Source organism: Gobius niger, assembly GCF_951799975.1.
Source record: "Gobius niger genome assembly, chromosome: 5".
Classification (NCBI taxonomy): Eukaryota; Metazoa; Chordata; class Actinopteri; order Gobiiformes; family Gobiidae; genus Gobius; species Gobius niger.
The window spans coordinates 13,717,154-13,734,787 of NC_136856.1; the positions used below are offsets into that span (position 1 = coordinate 13,717,154).

The window sequence follows — 17,634 nt, forward strand, 5'->3', positions numbered from 1 at the left end:
AAACTGATGTTCATTATACAATTTGTGGTTCAACATATTTTCTTACCTTTATCAAATTATTATTATTATTAATGCTTTGGTGCTTTACGTTATCTGTAGTTAACATTTAAATCACTGGTTACTGCAAATAGTGAAAAAAATCAACAGACATTAGATTAAATTGTTTTAACAAATGTATCAGTCACATTAGACATACAGTGTTGTGCCTTAAAGGCATTGCATTTTATACTAATGACCTGCACAGCAGGAAACAACTCCAAATGAAATGAAGATGAAAGCTGTTAAACAGACTGGTCCTTCACTTTGAAATGATTAAAATGTCATTAGTGTAAAAAAGGCACTTATCTTAGTTTCTCTAGGTGATGAAGCATACAAAGTTAAACATAAAACAACAGCTCCTCGAAGAACATTTGGTAATTTTTTTTTTAAAGAGAAGCACAATAAATTAGTGTCAGTGTTTAAGCTTCTAGTTAATTTATACAATTCCTTTTGAACAGAATCAGACTCATGATTGTGTGTAAATTCCACTTAAGAAGCCCAGTATTCCACAATAATATTATATTTACATTAGCATTAACATATAGTACTAGTGGTTAACATCTAGTGAGCCTAATCTTCTCTGACCACAATCTCTGTCCCAGTCTCAGAGTCTGGATGCACTAATTGTGCCGTGAGGAAGGGGCTGAAAAAGAAGTCAAAACCAAACTGTAGTGCGTTTTGAACTGTGCGTCGCCAGTCGTGCTCAATCTTGTACTGTCTTTTGGTTGGCAGTCGGGCATCACCACATGACAGGCAGTGAATCGCTTTGAGCTCAAACACAGGCCACTTGGAGCCTAAACGCCCCTCTAGGATGGTACTAAACTCCACCAGGCTGCCCGCATTCAAATGTAAAAGCACAGATTTAAACTCATTACTAGCCTTCAGGACAATATCTTTGGTAGAGTCTTCATCTTCAATAATTGTGCCGTTTTTAGTCTTTCTCTCTTGAGGCATGCCCAACGTTACTTCAAATTTGTATCTATCGAAGCGTTTCACATGGCATTCATTTTTGGCTAATTTCTGAAGTTTACATAAAGGATGTTCTGGCGTGGGGGCTTTTGCAGGTTTGATCCATTCAGATGAAGCTTTGCCTCCATCACATTTCGGGTAAGGTTCACCGTAGAGACACCGCATCCAGTTTCCCACAGAAACAGGAAGGAGATTGATTATAGACTGGGGCCCGTTCTCGATTTCAGTCACCCGGACGTATTTGAAGCGTCCGGCCCATGTGACTCGATGTCCTTCGAGATGAGAGCAGATTATTTGAGTTTGGGCCATGTTGGACTCTTTCCAAGCTATTGGACCACAAAGATTACTATATTCAGGCCAAGTTAGAGTGGAGTTATACACTTTCATGCCCTCAGATCGATAGACGTACATCCAACAGAACAGCACTACTGCACTCAGCCAAACCAGGATGAGTTTGACAATGCTACTCCGGGACAGTGAGCGCAAAACTATGATAGGATTTAGGCTAAAACGTGTCCAAAGTCTTAATACTATGGGTACAAAGCAGATAATAAGAGTAACTATCATCTTGGTCACTTCCAGGGCAAGGAACCACTGCCAGAGCTGGATAAGGAGCATCGCTGCAAGTCCCAATGTTAGAACAGGCAGGGCAAACAGGAATAGGAGGTAGCCCACACATGTGCGGATCAATCCGATTGCAGAGGCATTATTGAGGAAAGTCAAGCATAACTCACACCAGGTGAAACAAACCAGGTAAGGCACCAGGCAGAGGTAAGTGCCTTTAAATCCTCTCACTTGCGCCATACGGAAAAGAAGATAGATAAGATGTCCGTATAGGAAACAGGGCACTCCTACGTTCAACGCGATTACTTCTCCAAGAGGCAGCGCAAAGAAAGTCATCCCGAAGACTTTGAGGATCCAGAGCGAGTCAGGTAGGAGGTGAGTGAGAGAGCAGACCCCGGAGAGGACCTGGGTGAAGAGGGCTTTGCGTGCGAACAGCTGAGCCGAGGCGTGGAGGCTGTGGAAGGCAGTGATTGTGAAGAAGAGGGCGACGGCCGCCAGCTCAGAGCAGGGGATCCATGACTTATCAGCGACAGGGAAGGAGAACACCACGAAGACAACGGACAGCAGGAAATATCTGGAGAAGGAGATGCAAATCAGCAAAAGTGGCATGGACTGACTTTAATTAGACTTAAACCAAATGAAAGACGAAAACTGACTAAAATTTCTAGATATTAAACAACTCATGAAAACTAAATAAAAATGAAAAGAAGGCACTAAAACATCTTCATCAAAAGAATGAAACAAAATTAAAACTAGAATGACTATGGACTGTGGAAAAATAGACAAATTATTATCCTCAAGTGTAAGAAGATCAACTACAGCTCAGTCAAATTCAGATGATAGATTCATTCTCTCACAAAATGAGACGGTAGCATAAAAATACTACATTGGTTTTCTCGTGCCCTCTCCAAATTCTTACTTCAAGTTGATTTAATTTGACTGATTACCGCTCTGTCTTGAAACAAAGACGACAGCAAAGGACTGTAAAACGCAGTGCTAAAAATAAAATGATGGGAAAAATGTCTATGTCTAATTTGCTCCATGTTTATAGACTTTGCTAAAGGGATCTTGAGAGAGGGAATTTTGAAGCATCTTTACAGGTAAGGCTCCAAGTGTGTCCATCCAAAGTTGGTCTCTGCCTGCTCCAAGTCAAGGCCAGGCTCAAAGTGTGAAAGGAGGTCAGTCAGTGCGCGGTAATTTTCCCAGGCTTTTGAATTCTGCAGAAAATATATGTATTAATTTCAACAGGAGATGCTTTGAAGCCATTCGTCATTTGCGTCGGTACCGACCTGAAAAACCTTCAGTGTGCAGATGACCATAGAGAAGAATGAAAGATAAAACACGAGTAAAGGAATGCTGAATACGAAAAACTCTATGGTGAGGTTGGAAATGATGAAGAAGAAGATGAGCGCGTTGACGTGGTGCGTGGGGATCAGCGCGCTGAGCCACTGCATGCCGGCTCGGGACGCCCAGTCAATGAGATGCTCCTTTATCTCTAACAGAGCGTGCAGGGGGAATTTCAGCATCTGGGTCAAGCACAGCAGATAAGCACAACTTAGTATATCACAAAGGTGGTTCAAAACTGGTGTATGAGCTATAGTTTACAAAATACAGTAAAAGAAAAGCATTACTTGTGACATTTGAGTAACTATGAGACTTCAGTGGCGAACACCCTGAACAGTTTGATGCCAAGAGGATATTTCAATGCCAAGAAAATTAATAAGCTTGAAAAAAAAAAAAAAAAACACTCAACTATATTTACATAAATGTTTGCTGGATGGGTTTAACATGTTCATAATTCAAAAGGTTAGAAAATGCATCTATAAATATGACTTGATACATAAGTTGCTTTGCTAAGACAGTAGTCAAAACTCATGAAGCTGGAAAAGTTGAAAGCCTTTGGGGAACCACAGGCTTTTTAAAAGGTGCATTATGCAACTTTTTATGCAGAAAAAAAAAAAGTTGATATTTGTGCCTATTTGACCTTGTAGTGGCGCAGTGACTGTAGGAGTGGTCAGTATGACACCTTTACTTTCCATCACAGTGGTCTGTACAACACTCCAGGATAAATTGTTTAGTAGGTTTTCTAGTGAGAAGGTCCGTCAACAGAGTAAACCTTCCAAAAAATTGTTCCTGGAGCATCCTAGAGACCACTGTGGTGGAAAGTAAAGGCGTCATGGTGACAACACATACAGCTACTGGGTCACTACAAGGTCAAATACGCGCAAATATCAACTTTTTTGGGGCAAAAGTTACATAATGCATCTTTAAGCCACATTAATAACACTGCATTATGTCATAACTGTTCAAAATGCAATAAAATGTTCAATTGGCTAAGTTTAGGAAAACGGTTTGGGTGTATTGTATAATTGAGTCCAAATCTATTACTTGACTGAACAAATGGTTAACCACCATTTAGCTGCTTATAAATGAGTAACAAATGATGAGGAAAGCTTTGTAGATGTTTTAGAAATTATAAAATAAGTGCTCTAATAGTGTGCAAAATGCGGAAGAAGACAAAATTATAAAACATTTTCAACTGCTATTACACAAGGCAGGAAACCCCTGATTAAGACTTTGTTGAAAAATAAAAACCTTTTGAGGAAGTGGGAGCTCATCTGGATTCTTCACGTGAACACCGTCAACATCATCGTCATTATCATCATCTCCAGCTGCAGCCATGACTCGAGACGGCTCAACCCCCTGAGCGTACTTTTTGGTCAACTCAACAAACTCATCCAGGCCCACATGGGAACAGGCTGCAAAAAGAAAAACAAAAATGTACAGACTTTTTGTTTTGTCTATAATGTGTGGAAATGATCATTGAAACATACACTCGCCGGTGACCAAAGTCTCCAGGACTCTCCTCTGTTTCTTGGCAGAGCTGTTCAGTGGGCTTTGGGACACCGGTTGACCTGTGAAAGAAAAAAACAATATTACAGGATAAAAATACCCCTTCACTTATTGTGACAAAGTGGGTTGGTCCCAGTATTTATTTCGGTCATTTTGCTTTGTTTGTTTCATTTGTAATATCCATCTGCTAACAATAACCGTCGGATTCATTAATTAAGTTAATAATTGCGCCACATTGTTGGTTTAAAACTTTGTTTATTTGTTAATTTAGTCAGTATACAAATTTACCTGTACCACATGGTGAGAACAAAGGGAAGGCGTGGTCTTTGTCAGCCATTTTAAAATCTCAGGCTGAACCATGTGGAAGGGGGAAACTTGTTTAAACTTTGGTTTGAGTTTCCTTTTGTATATGATTTTGGTTTGTAGTTTATCTTTATTAATTTGATTTTAACACTTATCATTTTGGATGACAACTACTTGTTTTATGTAAAATATAAAAGCTTACCAGCTAACTAATATTTGGAACTGACCCATCAAGCTCATGGTACTTACTGGTGGGAGGCCTTTCCCATTAGGGGAGGTATAAAACCTGACTGTTGCAGTCACTGGGGTGCCATTTTGTGTGTGACATGTATGTCATTGAAGTTCCTTTTGCTTGAAAAAAATAAATGCTTAGTATGAGTTACTTTTTGTGTTAAGTCTGCCTGCTCATTTCGACCCGTCATGGCCAGCTTCCCCACACTTATATACGGTTACTTCAGATAAATCAGTTGAGATATATAAAATCGTAGTTTACCGTACCTGGAATATTGTGGACATGCTCCACATTTTCAAGCATCTCAGAAACTGCCACAGACTTTTTCCTTTCCGGGTTCAGCTTCCAGTACATCAGCAGAGCAGCCTTTCTCACCCCTCTTTCAAAACGCGACTCTGTGCTCAACTTTTTCACCTCTTCAAAATTCTCTAAAGTGATGCCTATAAAAGAAATTATTACACTTAATTTTTGTGCTACTTTATTTAAATAAAGTGTATGATTTTCACATTTCTATTGTACCTTTCCTCGCTGCCAAACACTGCTGTAGTAGTTTGACAGCATCCCTGCGCCCCTGTTTTGCCGCCTGTATCAGCCAAGTCACTGCTGTACAGTTGTTGAGCTCCTCGTCCCTCTCCTCTCCCAGAGCCAAGAAATATCGCCCCATCTGGACACAAATACACAACGCAATTAGCATGCAAGACAAGCATTACTATGACTTGGGTGGCTCATGAGCTTCTAAATATAGCCCACACCATATGCTACGTAAAGTCAAGCCATACTAACCTTCATCTGGGCTTTGGCATCGCCCGACTTTGCTCTCTCCTCAAGAACCTCGAAACTAAACTCTTCTTCTTCTTGCTCTTCTGAAAAAAATAGAAACATGGACTGTATTCACACATAAATGTACATAAATTGTGGTCATACCGCCTTTGCTATTCCCAATCCCGTCAGACCTTGGAAGCTAAGCAGGGAAGGGCCTGGTCGGTACTTGGATGGGAGACCGTTTGATAACACCAGGAAGCCTAGCGAATGTAGTGAGTGAGTGAGTGAGTTAGTGGTTGGTGGTGGTCGGAGGGGCCGATGGCGCAGACTGGTTGCCTCGCTTCCGTCAGTCTACCCCAGGGCAGCTGTGGCTACAATAGTAGCTTACCACCACCGAGTATGGAGTGAACGAATAGTGCAATGTAAAGCGTCTTTGAGTGTCCAGAAAAGCGCTATATAAAACCAATGCATTATTATTATTATTATTATTATTAAATGATGTATCCAATAACAGTTGTAATAGGGATTAAAAATCTAAATCGTCTACCTCGAGACCACCTTGCACACCTTTAAGGCTGTTGTTAAGGCACTATATATTGAAATACCGATTGATTGGTCTTGTTTGTTCAATAAATCAGACAAAAGAAAAATATATATTTTATGTATCAACCTAAGCTCAGGTAAGAACATATCACAGTATGGAAGAACTGTGTGCTCTCAGTCATGCAAAAAGACCAAAGATGTTGTTAGCATTTGGCCTCTCCCAGTATATTCCTGTAGCTCCAAACAGGAAGCGACCAAGCTCAGGTAAGAACATATCTCAGTATGGAAAAACTGTGGCCTGTTCCTTTAAAAGATACTAGACATTTTCAGATCTTAAAGGTTAAGGCCTGAAAAAGAGCAGAAGTTAAAAAAGAACATTTATATTCTCAAAGGATAAATGAAATGGTGTAAACATCTTAAAAGTTTTCAGGGAGTCAACTGTGAATTTGATTTCACCACCATGTGTTTCAAGGGTGCAAAAACAGAATGCATTATATGTGTAAAGTATGTGCCCTCTTTAATAGCAAACTTACTGTACGTTCTCTGTTACACTAATGCTCAACTTCTCAAATTGTGCAAAACTGTTGCCCGGCAAATAATTCCAGCATTGTAGATTTGTGTGTGTGCGTGCATTTATTCAGTGATGTGCACAAACACATGAGAATGAACTAAAGAAGCTGACTTAGCATGACACAATAAGGGAGAGTGTGACGGGGCGCCAGTAGTTGCCTCGTCACTCTCGGTCCCCGCGCGCCTCTTCCTCTCCCCTCTCCTGGGAGAGTGCTGGCGCTGGGAGCGCTCGGGCGCGCTCTCGCTCCAAGACTGGTTCCCGCAGCCCGCGCATGCATCCCGCGGTCATGCGTCATACAAACTGTCCCTCCGTAAAACACTGGTTTTCCCGGCTGTAGCGCACGAGGGTGCACACTCGTGCCTACATGCCACATCATTTTCTCACCTGCTCCTGCTGTCCCGTCAGTCCGGTCGCCGCGGGTAGTGTGGCCAAACAGAGGCACTTCCTGGGCCGCGTCATGTAGCCCGTGGTGGCGCGCTGGGGCCAACCACGTGACCCGGGCTGGTCCATTTTGGTTGTTTGTAATGGTTTTGTGATTTCTTGTGTTTGTATGTGAGTTTCTGTTGGCCTTTGTAAAGAACGTTATTTTCATTAGAGTGGTGTGAATATTTTGTGTTATTTTCTTTGTTTTTGTGTCTCCCTGTGTAATTGTTTAATAACCCCCTCCAATTAGTGTTGGTCTGCCCGGAGGAGGGGCTGGGGGTATTAAAGGGGAGCATTTGGGCTCTGTTCTTAGTTGGAGTCTGGAGCTGGCTGTGACCTGAGGCCTTGAAATTGTAAGATTTTGGTTTCTTTTTGTAAATATTTCTTTTCCTTGCTGCACTAAAAATAAAAAGGGTGGATCTAAAGTTTCGGCCTTGCCATCATTTTTTCTGTGGGAGTACGAACCCGTGACATTTGGTGGCAGTGGTGGGATGGCTGGTCGAAAGAAACGCCGATCCATGCAGCGCAAGAGAGAAGAGGAGGAGGAAGAACTGGACTCCCTCAGAGCTGAGGCGGATGCCGCAGCCACGCAGCCTTTGGGTGAGCTCCTTGGTCTGATGAAAGACTTCATGGTGAGCCAGCAGAGCAGAGAGGAGGGGTTCATCGCGGAGTTGAAAGAACTCAGGGCGGTGTTGCCATCACCTCAGCCGGGCGGACGAGCGGGGGCCGCCGAGCAGGGAGCCGCTGCGTTTAACTTGGCAGCTATGGAGCCTCTGTCGTCACCAGAGGGTTTGTCCATAAGCCCGAGGGTGGGTTTGCCAACGCCCGCTCCACGACGGCTGCGCAGTTCACCGGTGGACTCTTCCAGAGTCCAGGAGAGCAGCCGAGAAGACCCCGGGCCAGGCGTCCGACCCTACGGAGACCCCAAGATCCCTCAGTATGTAGCAGGGGAGGATATTGAGAACTACCTCCTACGCTTCGAGCGCATCGCCAAGACGTGGGGATGGCCGGAGGGTGAGTGGGCCTGTCGCTTGGTGCCATTGCTCAGTGGAAAGGCGCTGGAGGCCTACACGGCGATGGACGAGGAGAGGGCCCATCTGTATCCGGACCTGAGGGCGGCGCTCCTGGCGAAGTTCGACATCTCACCGGAGACATATCGGCAGCAGTTCCGGTTCAGCATGGTGCCACCTGGAGAGAACCCGACCGAGACGTACCACCGCCTGAAGGGGCTCTACCGGCGTTGGATTCGTCCGGAGCAGCACACGAAGGAGCAGATCGGGGAACAGGTCATCCTGGAGCAGCTTCTACGGGTCCTTCCTGCCGAAATTCGCACCTGGGTGAAGGAGCACGAGCCGGCAGATGGGCTAGCTGCCGCTAAGCTAGCACTGCAGTACATCAACGCCCGGAAAGGAGGCCCAGCTACACACCCAGGCGGATCCAGTCGTCAGCCCTGGTCGCAGCCCAGACCAGCCGCTAGGACCAGCGAGCAGCCTGGGAACCTTGGCGCAGCATCCAATCAGCACGGTACCGGTAAGGATTTCATCTGTTTTTACTGTCAGCAGCCGGGCCACAAAGCGGCCCTCTGCCCCATCAGGAAAGCTAAACTTACTGGTGCCTGTTACATGCCCCGAGCTGAGGATGTGAGTGCTGTAGGGCGGCGGCAGCGGTTTAAAGACGTCATGATAAATGGACAGCCTGTGACCGCGCTTGTTGACTCTGGCAGCTTCCTGACCCTAGTTCGGAGGGATCTGGTGCCGACTGGGGGTGTGGATTTTAGCCGACAGGAAGACATTTTGTGTGTGCATGGGGACAAGCATTCTTACCCCACGACTGATCTGACTGTGGTGGTGGATGAACAGCCGTACCTTTTGACTGTCGGGGTGGTGGAGAAATTGCCTGTTGCTGCCATTCTGGGGTGGGACCTACCGGTACTGCTGGATGTGCTATTGGAGGAGGGGGTCCGGGACAGTGACTGTGGCAAGATTTTGTCAGTTCCAGTGATCACTCGGGCTCAGGCTAGAGCTGGGGTGACGTCAGACTCATCTGATCCAGGCCCGTGTGCGGGACCCTTTGCTACTTTGGATAGCAGCTTGTTTGAGGGAGGTACTAAGGGTCCACGGAAGTCGCGCAGCCAGCGGCGCTTTGAGAAGAGTCTGGAAGCCAGGGGGCCGGACTGTAAGGAGGGGCTTACAAAGGGTATGTGGGAGGTGCCGGAGGACATTGTGGCCTTGCAGCGGGAGGATGGGTCTCTCAAACCATTGTTTCACAAGGTGGTGGGGGGACTGGACTCGGCAAAAGTAGACAAGGAATGTTTTATCATTGACAATGATGTCCTTTACGCAGTGGCTGATGGTGTCAAGCGCCTCGTGGTTCCGGTGCTTTGTCGTCAGATGATCCTGCACTTGGCACACACCTTGCCTTGGGCGGGTCATCTGGGGCGCAACAAAACCTTTTTGCGTATATCTTCCCGGTTCTATTGGCCTTCCATGTATGCAGATGTTCAAATGTACTGTAAGACCTGTCCAGTCTGCCAGAAAACTTCTCACCCGCGAAAATCCGACCGAGCCTACCTCCAACCGATGCCGGTTATCTCCACCCCATTTCGACGTATAGCCATGGACATTGTCGGCCCGTTGGTAAAGAGCAGTCGGGGACACCAGTATATTTTGGTGCTCTCCGACTATGCCACACGGTTCCCCGAGGCGTTCCCACTGCACACCATCACTGCCCCTGCTGTGCTGCGTTGTCTTGTGCAGTTTTTTTCCAGGGTGGGTATCCCGGACGAGATCGTGACGGACCAGGGGACCAACTTTACCTCCCGACTCCTGCGGCTCTTCCATCGCCAGCTGGGGATCTCGCCGATCAAGACGACCCCATACCATCCTCAGACGGACGGCCTGGTCGAGCGGTTCAACCAAACCCTGAAGAGGATGCTGCAGAAGTTCGTGGCGGATACTGGACGTGACTGGGATCGATGGTTGCCCTTCCTGCTGTTCGCCTACCGTGAAGTCCCTCAGGCGTCCACCGGTTTCTCCCCGTTCGAGTTGCTGTACGGCTGGGACGTCCAGGGGCCGCTGGACCTGCTGTTGAAGAGTTGGGAGGCGCCTTCGTCTGCGGCCGGTGATCGGGGTGTGGTCCAGTTCGTGCTCGAGATGCGGGACCGGTTGGCGCAGTATCGGGAGGAAGCAGAGGTCAACCTACGTGCCGCCCAACAGTCCCAGAAGGCTTGGTATGACCGTCAGGCCGACACCGAGAATTCCAGCCTGGCCAGAAGGTTCTGCTGCTCCTGCCGTCCTCCACCAGCAAGCTGCTCGCCAAGTGGCAGGGCCCTTACACAGTCCTCCGTAAAATGGGTCCTGTCACTTATGAGATCCACCACCCGGAGAAGAGGAAGGCTAAGCAGACGTACCATGTGAACCTGCTGAAGGAGTGGAAGGAGGCTCCTGTCCCGGTTCCTGTCCCGGTTCCAGTGGTGTCCCTGCTGGTGACGGAGGTGGACAGCGAGGGGGAGGAGGAGACGACCTTCACCTGCTACAAGCCTGCCGCGCCTGGCCTTGACCATCTCTCCGCGGTCCAGTCCGGTCAGCTCGGCGAGGTGTTTCAACGAGTCTCCAAGCTGTTTGCTGCCAACCCGGGGAAGACTGTCCTGGTCGAGCACGTTATCCGCCTGAAGGAGAGGGGTCCCATCCGCCAGCGATCCTACCGGGTTCCGCAGCACCTGGTGGGAAAGCTCCTGACGGAAGTGGAGGAGATGCTGCGCCTGGGGGTGATCGAGCCATCGCAGTCAGAGTGGTGCAGTCCAGTGGTCATCGTGGTGAAGAAGGACGGCTCGCTTCGCATCTGCATCGACTTCCGGAAGCTCAACGCCATGTCGGAGTTCGACGCCTACCCGATGCCCCGGATCGATGACCTGCTGGAGAAGATTGGCCGGGCCAGATTCATCACCACCCTTGACCTTTGCAAGGGCTACTGGCAGGTGCCTCTGGAAGCGGCCAGTCGCCCTTACACCGCTTTCCAGTCACCTGCTGGTCTCTTCCAGTTCACCGTGATGCCCTTCGGACTCCATGGGGCGCCTGCAACCTTCCAAAGACTAATGGATCGTGTCCTGCGGGGGTGTGAGGACTGCAGCGCTGCCTACCTGGATGATGTGGTCATCTTCAGTGACACCTGGGAGGAGCACTTGCAGCATCTGGAGCGGGTCCTCGGCCAGATCCAGGACGCGGGACTAACATTGAATCCTGCCAAGTGTCAGTGGGCCAAGGAGGAAGCAAGCTACTTGGGCTACCGACTAGGACGTGGCGAGGTTCGGCCGCAGCTGGATAAGGTGGAGGCCATCCGCAGCTGCCCGCGCCCTCGGACCAAGAAGGAGGTGAGGTCCTTCCTGGGTCTTGCCGGCTGGTACAGGAGGTTTGTACCACAGTTCGCCACCATCGCTGCTCCCCTGACGGCTCTCACCGCGAAGGACCAGCGGAATCCTGTCACCTGGAGCGAGGACTGTGAGGCTGCCTTCAGTAATTTGAAGACTAGCCTGTGTACTTCCCCTGTGCTGAGGAGTCCTGACTTCGCCCAGAGGTTCCTGGTCCAGACTGACGCCTCTGCTGTGGGGTTGGGAGCTGTCCTGGCGCAAGGTGCTCCTGGGGAAGAGCGGCCAGTGATGTACCTGAGTCGTAAGCTGCTGCCCCGGGAGACCAGGTACTCCACTGTGGAGAAGGAGGGCCTGGCTATCAAGTGGGCCGTGGAGAGCCTTCGGTACTACCTGCTGGGGAGGGAGTTTGACCTGGAGACCGACCATCGTGCCCTAACCTGGATGAACTCCATGAAGGACCACAACAGCCGTCTCACCCGATGGTACCTCTCCCTTCAGCCGTTCCAGTTCCGGATCCGTCACCGGGCAGGCCAGCTCAACGTTGTGGCGGATTATCTCTCACGGTTGCCGCACATCGCCAACCTCGGGGAGGAGGGGGATAATGTGACGGGGCGCCAGTAGTTGCCTCGTCACTCTCGGTCCCCGCGCGCCTCTTCCTCTCCCCTCTCCTGGGAGAGTGCTGGCGCTGGGAGCGCTCGGGCGCGCTCTCGCTCCAAGACTGGTTCCCGCAGCCCGCGCATGCATCCCGCGGTCATGCGTCATACAAACTGTCCCTCCGTAAAACACTGGTTTTCCCGGCTGTAGCGCACGAGGGTGCACACTCGTGCCTACATGCCACATCATTTTCTCACCTGCTCCTGCTGTCCCGTCAGTCCGGTCGCCGCGGGTAGTGTGGCCAAACAGAGGCACTTCCTGGGCCGCGTCATGTAGCCCGTGGTGGCGCGCTGGGGCCAACCACGTGACCCGGGCTGGTCCATTTTGGTTGTTTGTAATGGTTTTGTGATTTCTTGTGTTTGTATGTGAGTTTCTGTTGGCCTTTGTAAAGAACGTTATTTTCATTAGAGTGGTGTGAATATTTTGTGTTATTTTCTTTGTTTTTGTGTCTCCCTGTGTAATTGTTTAATAACCCCCTCCAATTAGTGTTGGTCTGCCCGGAGGAGGGGCTGGGGGTATTAAAGGGGAGCATTTGGGCTCTGTTCTTAGTTGGAGTCTGGAGCTGGCTGTGACCTGAGGCCTTGAAATTGTAAGATTTTGGTTTCTTTTTGTAAATATTTCTTTTCCTTGCTGCACTAAAAATAAAAAGGGTGGATCTAAAGTTTCGGCCTTGCCATCATTTTTTCTGTGGGAGTACGAACCCGTGACAGAGAGACGGGTTTTCTCTGTGGGTCAGCATAAAGGGAGAGGCTATTTTACATACCGTTTGAATGTCAACAGCTGCCATAGACAGAGAGAGGGAAAGGGAGGCGTGGCAATCTGGTGCGTTGAATGATGCACAAACAGAATAGGAAAATAAAGTATGATAGTTGTAAAGATAGCAGTATGGCTTACCCTGCTCTGGGGTGGGAGGGGTATGTGGTGGAGTGCTCGCAGCAGAGAGGGGACTTCCAGGAGTGGCAGCGTTGAGCTGTGACCTGCCCCCGATAGAGGCACTCCTGATGGGTCCACGCAGAGGGGAGTCAGGGGGTGTGGAGAGGGAGGACGAGCGAGAGAGCGGTCCTGGAGAAAAGCGTGGAGTGGCTGTGGAGGTCGTAGGGGTCTGCATGTTTACTTGAGGTCTGGACCGACTTGAGGTAGCAGTTGAAGTGGACAGAGATACACCTGATCTGATAGCAGGGCTGCTCGGGACTCCAGTTAGTGATGGGTCCATGGCTGAAACATTGTAAAATCATTTTGTTACAGGAACTTTCTCTTGTTGCATAAGTCATTTGGGCTGCTGTTGTGAGTGACAGTATATCAAGTGGAATGAAATGATTTTGTCCTTTTTTTTAATGAGGTTAAACATATGGTTGCTATGCTCTCCAGTTAATTTTAGTCAGGGGAGCTATGGAAAGGCCTAGCTATATCTAGACAATGACATCCTTCAAATGTCCTGACTGGTAAAAAGTGTGTCCAGTTGCACAATGGGGAACCCCCTTTGGTCATTTGGGAGAACACTGACCTCAATGACGATTAAGGATTTAACCAGAATATATATATAAACTTCACTGATTCAAATACTGCTGCGTGACATGATCACATTGCCTTATAGAGTTTGGAACATTTTAGCATGCTGCAGGTTCAGTAGATTTCTTGTAGTTTAACGCTCCCCCGTATGCTCACCTCAAAGGACAGATGTGCCTTGATCTCGATCCTTCAGTTATTTAATATGTCCTGGATCATTTTGTTCTTTCGTTTTTGTCGCTGTGGGCTGTTTGCTTTGAGAGGCTGCGTGGTCAAACTCCAAAACAGACAATACACAGGACGCTCAGCTGTTTCCCAGTGCGCACACGCCCACCCTGAAATCTGCGGCTGTGATTGGATCACGGAGGGAACTATGTGTCCTGCCATTGGCCACTGTTTGAGTGCAGCTGTTCTGTCAGACATTAGTAATCAATTCTAGACCTTTTTGAAAAGGTCTAGAATTGGTATGTATAGGTATGTATAAGGTATGTACACTTCAATTGATATTATTGTGCTTATCAGCTAGAGTTTAGTTCAAGACGTTTTATTAGCTCGGCGAGAGCTTGGAAGGAGTTTGTAAAGGCTTATCTTCACTTGATTTTTAGTCCTGAACACCACGTGCAACGTGCATCTTGTGCCACAAGATGGCATACTTGCACATATTGAAAGATCAACGTGGACGTTTGTTTAATTAATTCGGTGAAGATTTATTTATATTAGTTATTTTAGTTTGATTTGGACTTATATTTGAAACATAGTCTCAGAAAGCTATTCTCCCCAAACAAACGACATCTGTTCAGCTCCATTGAGAAAGATGAGCAAAAATATGCTTATTGATATATTTCTGGGGAGTAACAGATTAATTTCTGAGTGATATATTATATCTTTGATCTTTGTCCCTACCCTCACTATGGTCATGAGATCTGGGTAATGACAGAAAAGGACAACATTGCAGATACCGGCTGCCGAAATTTGTCTCCTTCGCAGGGTTGCTGGGTGTGCCCTTATTGATAGGGTGAGGAGCTCAGTCATGCGGGAGTAGCTCGCAGTAGAGCCGCTGCTCCTTCACACAGAGAGGTGGCTCGTGCATCTGTTTCGGAGATGATCACCTCCATCGGGAGGTGTTCTGGGCATGTCCCTTTGGGAGGAGGCCCCCGGAAAGACCCAATGATCATGTCTCTGAGCTGGCCTGGTGTTGCCTGAGGATCCCCCCAGAACAGATCGGGAAGTCTGGGCATCTCTGCTCAGACTACTGCCTTCGTGACCCGGGCCTGGATAAAGCGCCAGAAAATGGATGGATGACTAATATGTCTTCATTATTCAAGGTCAGAAGATGTGAAACTCAATATTAAATGGAGGAAAAGATAATTAGCAATACAATAAGATGATTGTAAAAAATGTAATATGGGAATCTGAATAGGAGGATAAAGTTCAAGAGTAGAGTGTCATGGGAAAAGAAGAAATGGGGGCAGTAATTGCTTAAGTGCTGCTGCATTATGCAAATAGTTCTAGATTAGTAGATTATCACAATCCAGTTGAGAGGATAAGCAAATTCCTACTGCCAGACTTTTAAAAGCCTTGACACGCATGACTGCAAATGCAATTTTCATCTAAATTAGGAAGAAACAAGGACAGCCATAAAAAATGGTCTTTTTGTGCAAACATCTTGATAATGTCAATAACTAATGGACCTGAAGAGAGGAAATGATCAGATCCCTTTTACATAACATAACTTGTAATTCATAGCTATATTTCTACAGTTTTTGCTGTGTTTAGGTCTCTGCATGTAGTGCTAGGTGGCAGTCTTCTCTGATGAGAAACAATACAGGAAGAAGAGTAAGAAAACATGGTGAGTAACCATAGCAACACAGGACTGCAATGAAGATGTGTTTTTCCATCATGAATTCAAGTCACTGGGTTTTGGCCTTTGAAGTTTCCCTCTGCGAGAACAAGGGCTGGATGAGCTCTCATCGCCAGTCTAATCTATAAATATCATGTCTGTGCTGTTGCTAAAGAGTGGGCCTTAATAGAGCCTTAGTTACCATACAAACGGCATGATTGTAACTTACTGTAGTTTCGCAAACAGGAAATCAAGGCAGCCATCAAAGCAGTTATTGATCTGTCTCTAGATTATTGCCCAAGGGATTAGGTCAGAGCACATATTTGAGGGGGGAAAGACACCATCCAAAACAATCATGCCTTTGGGACCAACCAAAATAATCTATATTCACATTGTCATCAGAATCTGTCAGTGTAGTTAGAGTAGGCTTTTATAAAATATGCTGGGAATGAAAATAGCCCACACATAATCAGTGCGGACAGTATAATGGTGAGTTATATGGTAAAGTACCGGAGTATGGTGGAAATTTTAGCATCAGCATTTCCATGAACCAACGCACTATAATACTCTGTTTACCAATCAAGACACTTCTTGGATACTTGTCTTCATCCACATTATATTTGTTCCTTTTTATGTTTAATACAATTTGTTGATGAACATGGAAGATCTTGGTCAGGTTTACTGCCACTGTTGTTGGGGTGAGTCATGTTAATTGCCTTCATATGAACATCTGACGTAGTCATTTGTAACTGAGGCCGTTCTCAGCGGAAAATTTAGGACAGTTTGAAGGCTGTGCTTAAAAGTGCACAAAAGGTGTATTATAACTGTGTGGTTGGTGGGATTTTATGACTGCTGTAGAGCTGGAACAATAATGCTGGGGATGCATACATTTAGTCAGCAAGAATTGCGTGAGATTGCTATAACAGCATAGCAAAATAGAATGCAATACATAAATGAACTAGAATTTGGTTAAAAATACATCTGATCAAGCAAGCCACAGGTCAGTGCTGGCTCCAGAACAAACTCACTTTTGGTGCATCATTGTTCAAAATTGTGCAAACAGAGATTCTCTTAAAATAAGTTATGATGCAACCAAAACCGAATAAATGGTCACATTTACATAGCGACTTTCTACCTGCTTTAGGCACTCAAAGCGCTTTACATCAAGCAACCGCTTACCCATTCACCCTCTAATTCACACATCTGTGTACGCAGACAGTGAGGCAAGTGAAGTGTCTTGGCCAAGGACACAACGACAGTGTGCACCTCGAACCACCAACCCTTTGTTCACAAGACGACCCGCTCTACATCTGCGCCACTGTCAACCCAACTGAGGGTGCAAAACTTTTAAGATGAGGCACCCTTTTGGACCCTGTAGAACTGGGCCTGCTTCTGCTAGGGCAGTGGACATGATGCTATTTTAATTCAAAGCTACACTATTTAAACAATGTTTTAAGAACATTTAAAACATCATAACACCACAATCTAAGCCAGCACAGTCACTTGCAAAAGTCTGAAAAGAAAATGTGATCCTTCTTTGCAAAGTATATTCTATTTGTCCTGATTCAGATCGTCCAGAAAAGTTGAAATGCTCTGTAACAGCTTTGAAATTAGTCTTTAGTCATGTTTTTTTGACAACCTGGATGACTAAAATTCTACAAAATTCTACAAAAATACAATATATAAATATAAAATATAATATAATATATATAAGAATAACTAATTGTTCTATAGAAATAATTGTCCACATGATGTGATTTGCAAGTTGATCTGAGTCTATATAAAGTGCAGACAAGGACACTAGTATACCTTAGTGCTGCTGGGACAACAAATATTTGGAGAAACTAAGCTCTTCAGTATTTTCTTGTTTCTCGTCTTACCCTCAGCCTGCAGCGGTGAGTTGCATTAAGCATCCATGCACAAAGGAGCTGAATGGCAGGCTGGCACAGTGAGGAGAGGCAGAGACAGGCAGCTGTGCGTAAGTAATGCCACCACCAGAATCTGGGTCA

At 46.6% G+C, this 17,634-nt stretch overlaps 1 protein-coding gene across 2 annotated transcripts; it reads right to left on the reverse strand.

Annotated features, from left to right (window-relative positions):
* Positions 1-324: 324 nt before the first annotated feature.
* On the reverse strand, positions 325-14,121 carry wfs1b (Wolfram syndrome 1b (wolframin)). 2 transcript variants are annotated; one of them, XM_079556572.1, is made up of 10 exons: positions 13,945-14,121; positions 13,174-13,494; positions 5,744-5,820; positions 5,480-5,624; positions 5,227-5,400; positions 4,407-4,487; positions 4,168-4,331; positions 2,862-3,098; positions 2,671-2,789; positions 325-2,146 (listed from the first exon to the last, which is right to left on the reverse strand). In XM_079556572.1, the coding sequence occupies exons 2-10, from the start codon at positions 13,490-13,492 to the stop codon at positions 610-612; spliced, it is 2,853 nt and encodes a 950-aa protein (XP_079412698.1). In that variant the 5' UTR covers positions 13,493-13,494; positions 13,945-14,121; the 3' UTR covers positions 325-609. The 2 variants fall into 2 exon arrangements, with proteins under 2 accessions (XP_079412698.1, XP_079412697.1); XM_079556571.1 differs by having other exon boundaries at positions 5,744-5,823.
* Between the last annotated feature and the right edge of the window lie 3,513 nt (positions 14,122-17,634).

What these genes read in the sequence shown, in the direction of transcription:
- wfs1b (XM_079556571.1), bottom strand. Translation starts at nt 13,492, where the DNA reads ATGGACCCATCACTAACTGGAGTCCCGAGCAGCCCTGCTATCAGATCA. An exon ending in GCATGTCCACAATATTCCAG is followed by an intron (nt 4,488 to 5,226) that starts GTACGGTAAACT and finishes TTTCTTTCACAG; the next exon opens with GTCAACCGGTGTCCCAAAGC. An exon ending in ACACACTTGGAGCCTTACCT is followed by an intron (nt 2,147 to 2,670) that starts GTAAAGATGCTT and finishes CTCCTTCTCCAG; the next exon opens with ATATTTCCTGCTGTCCGTTG.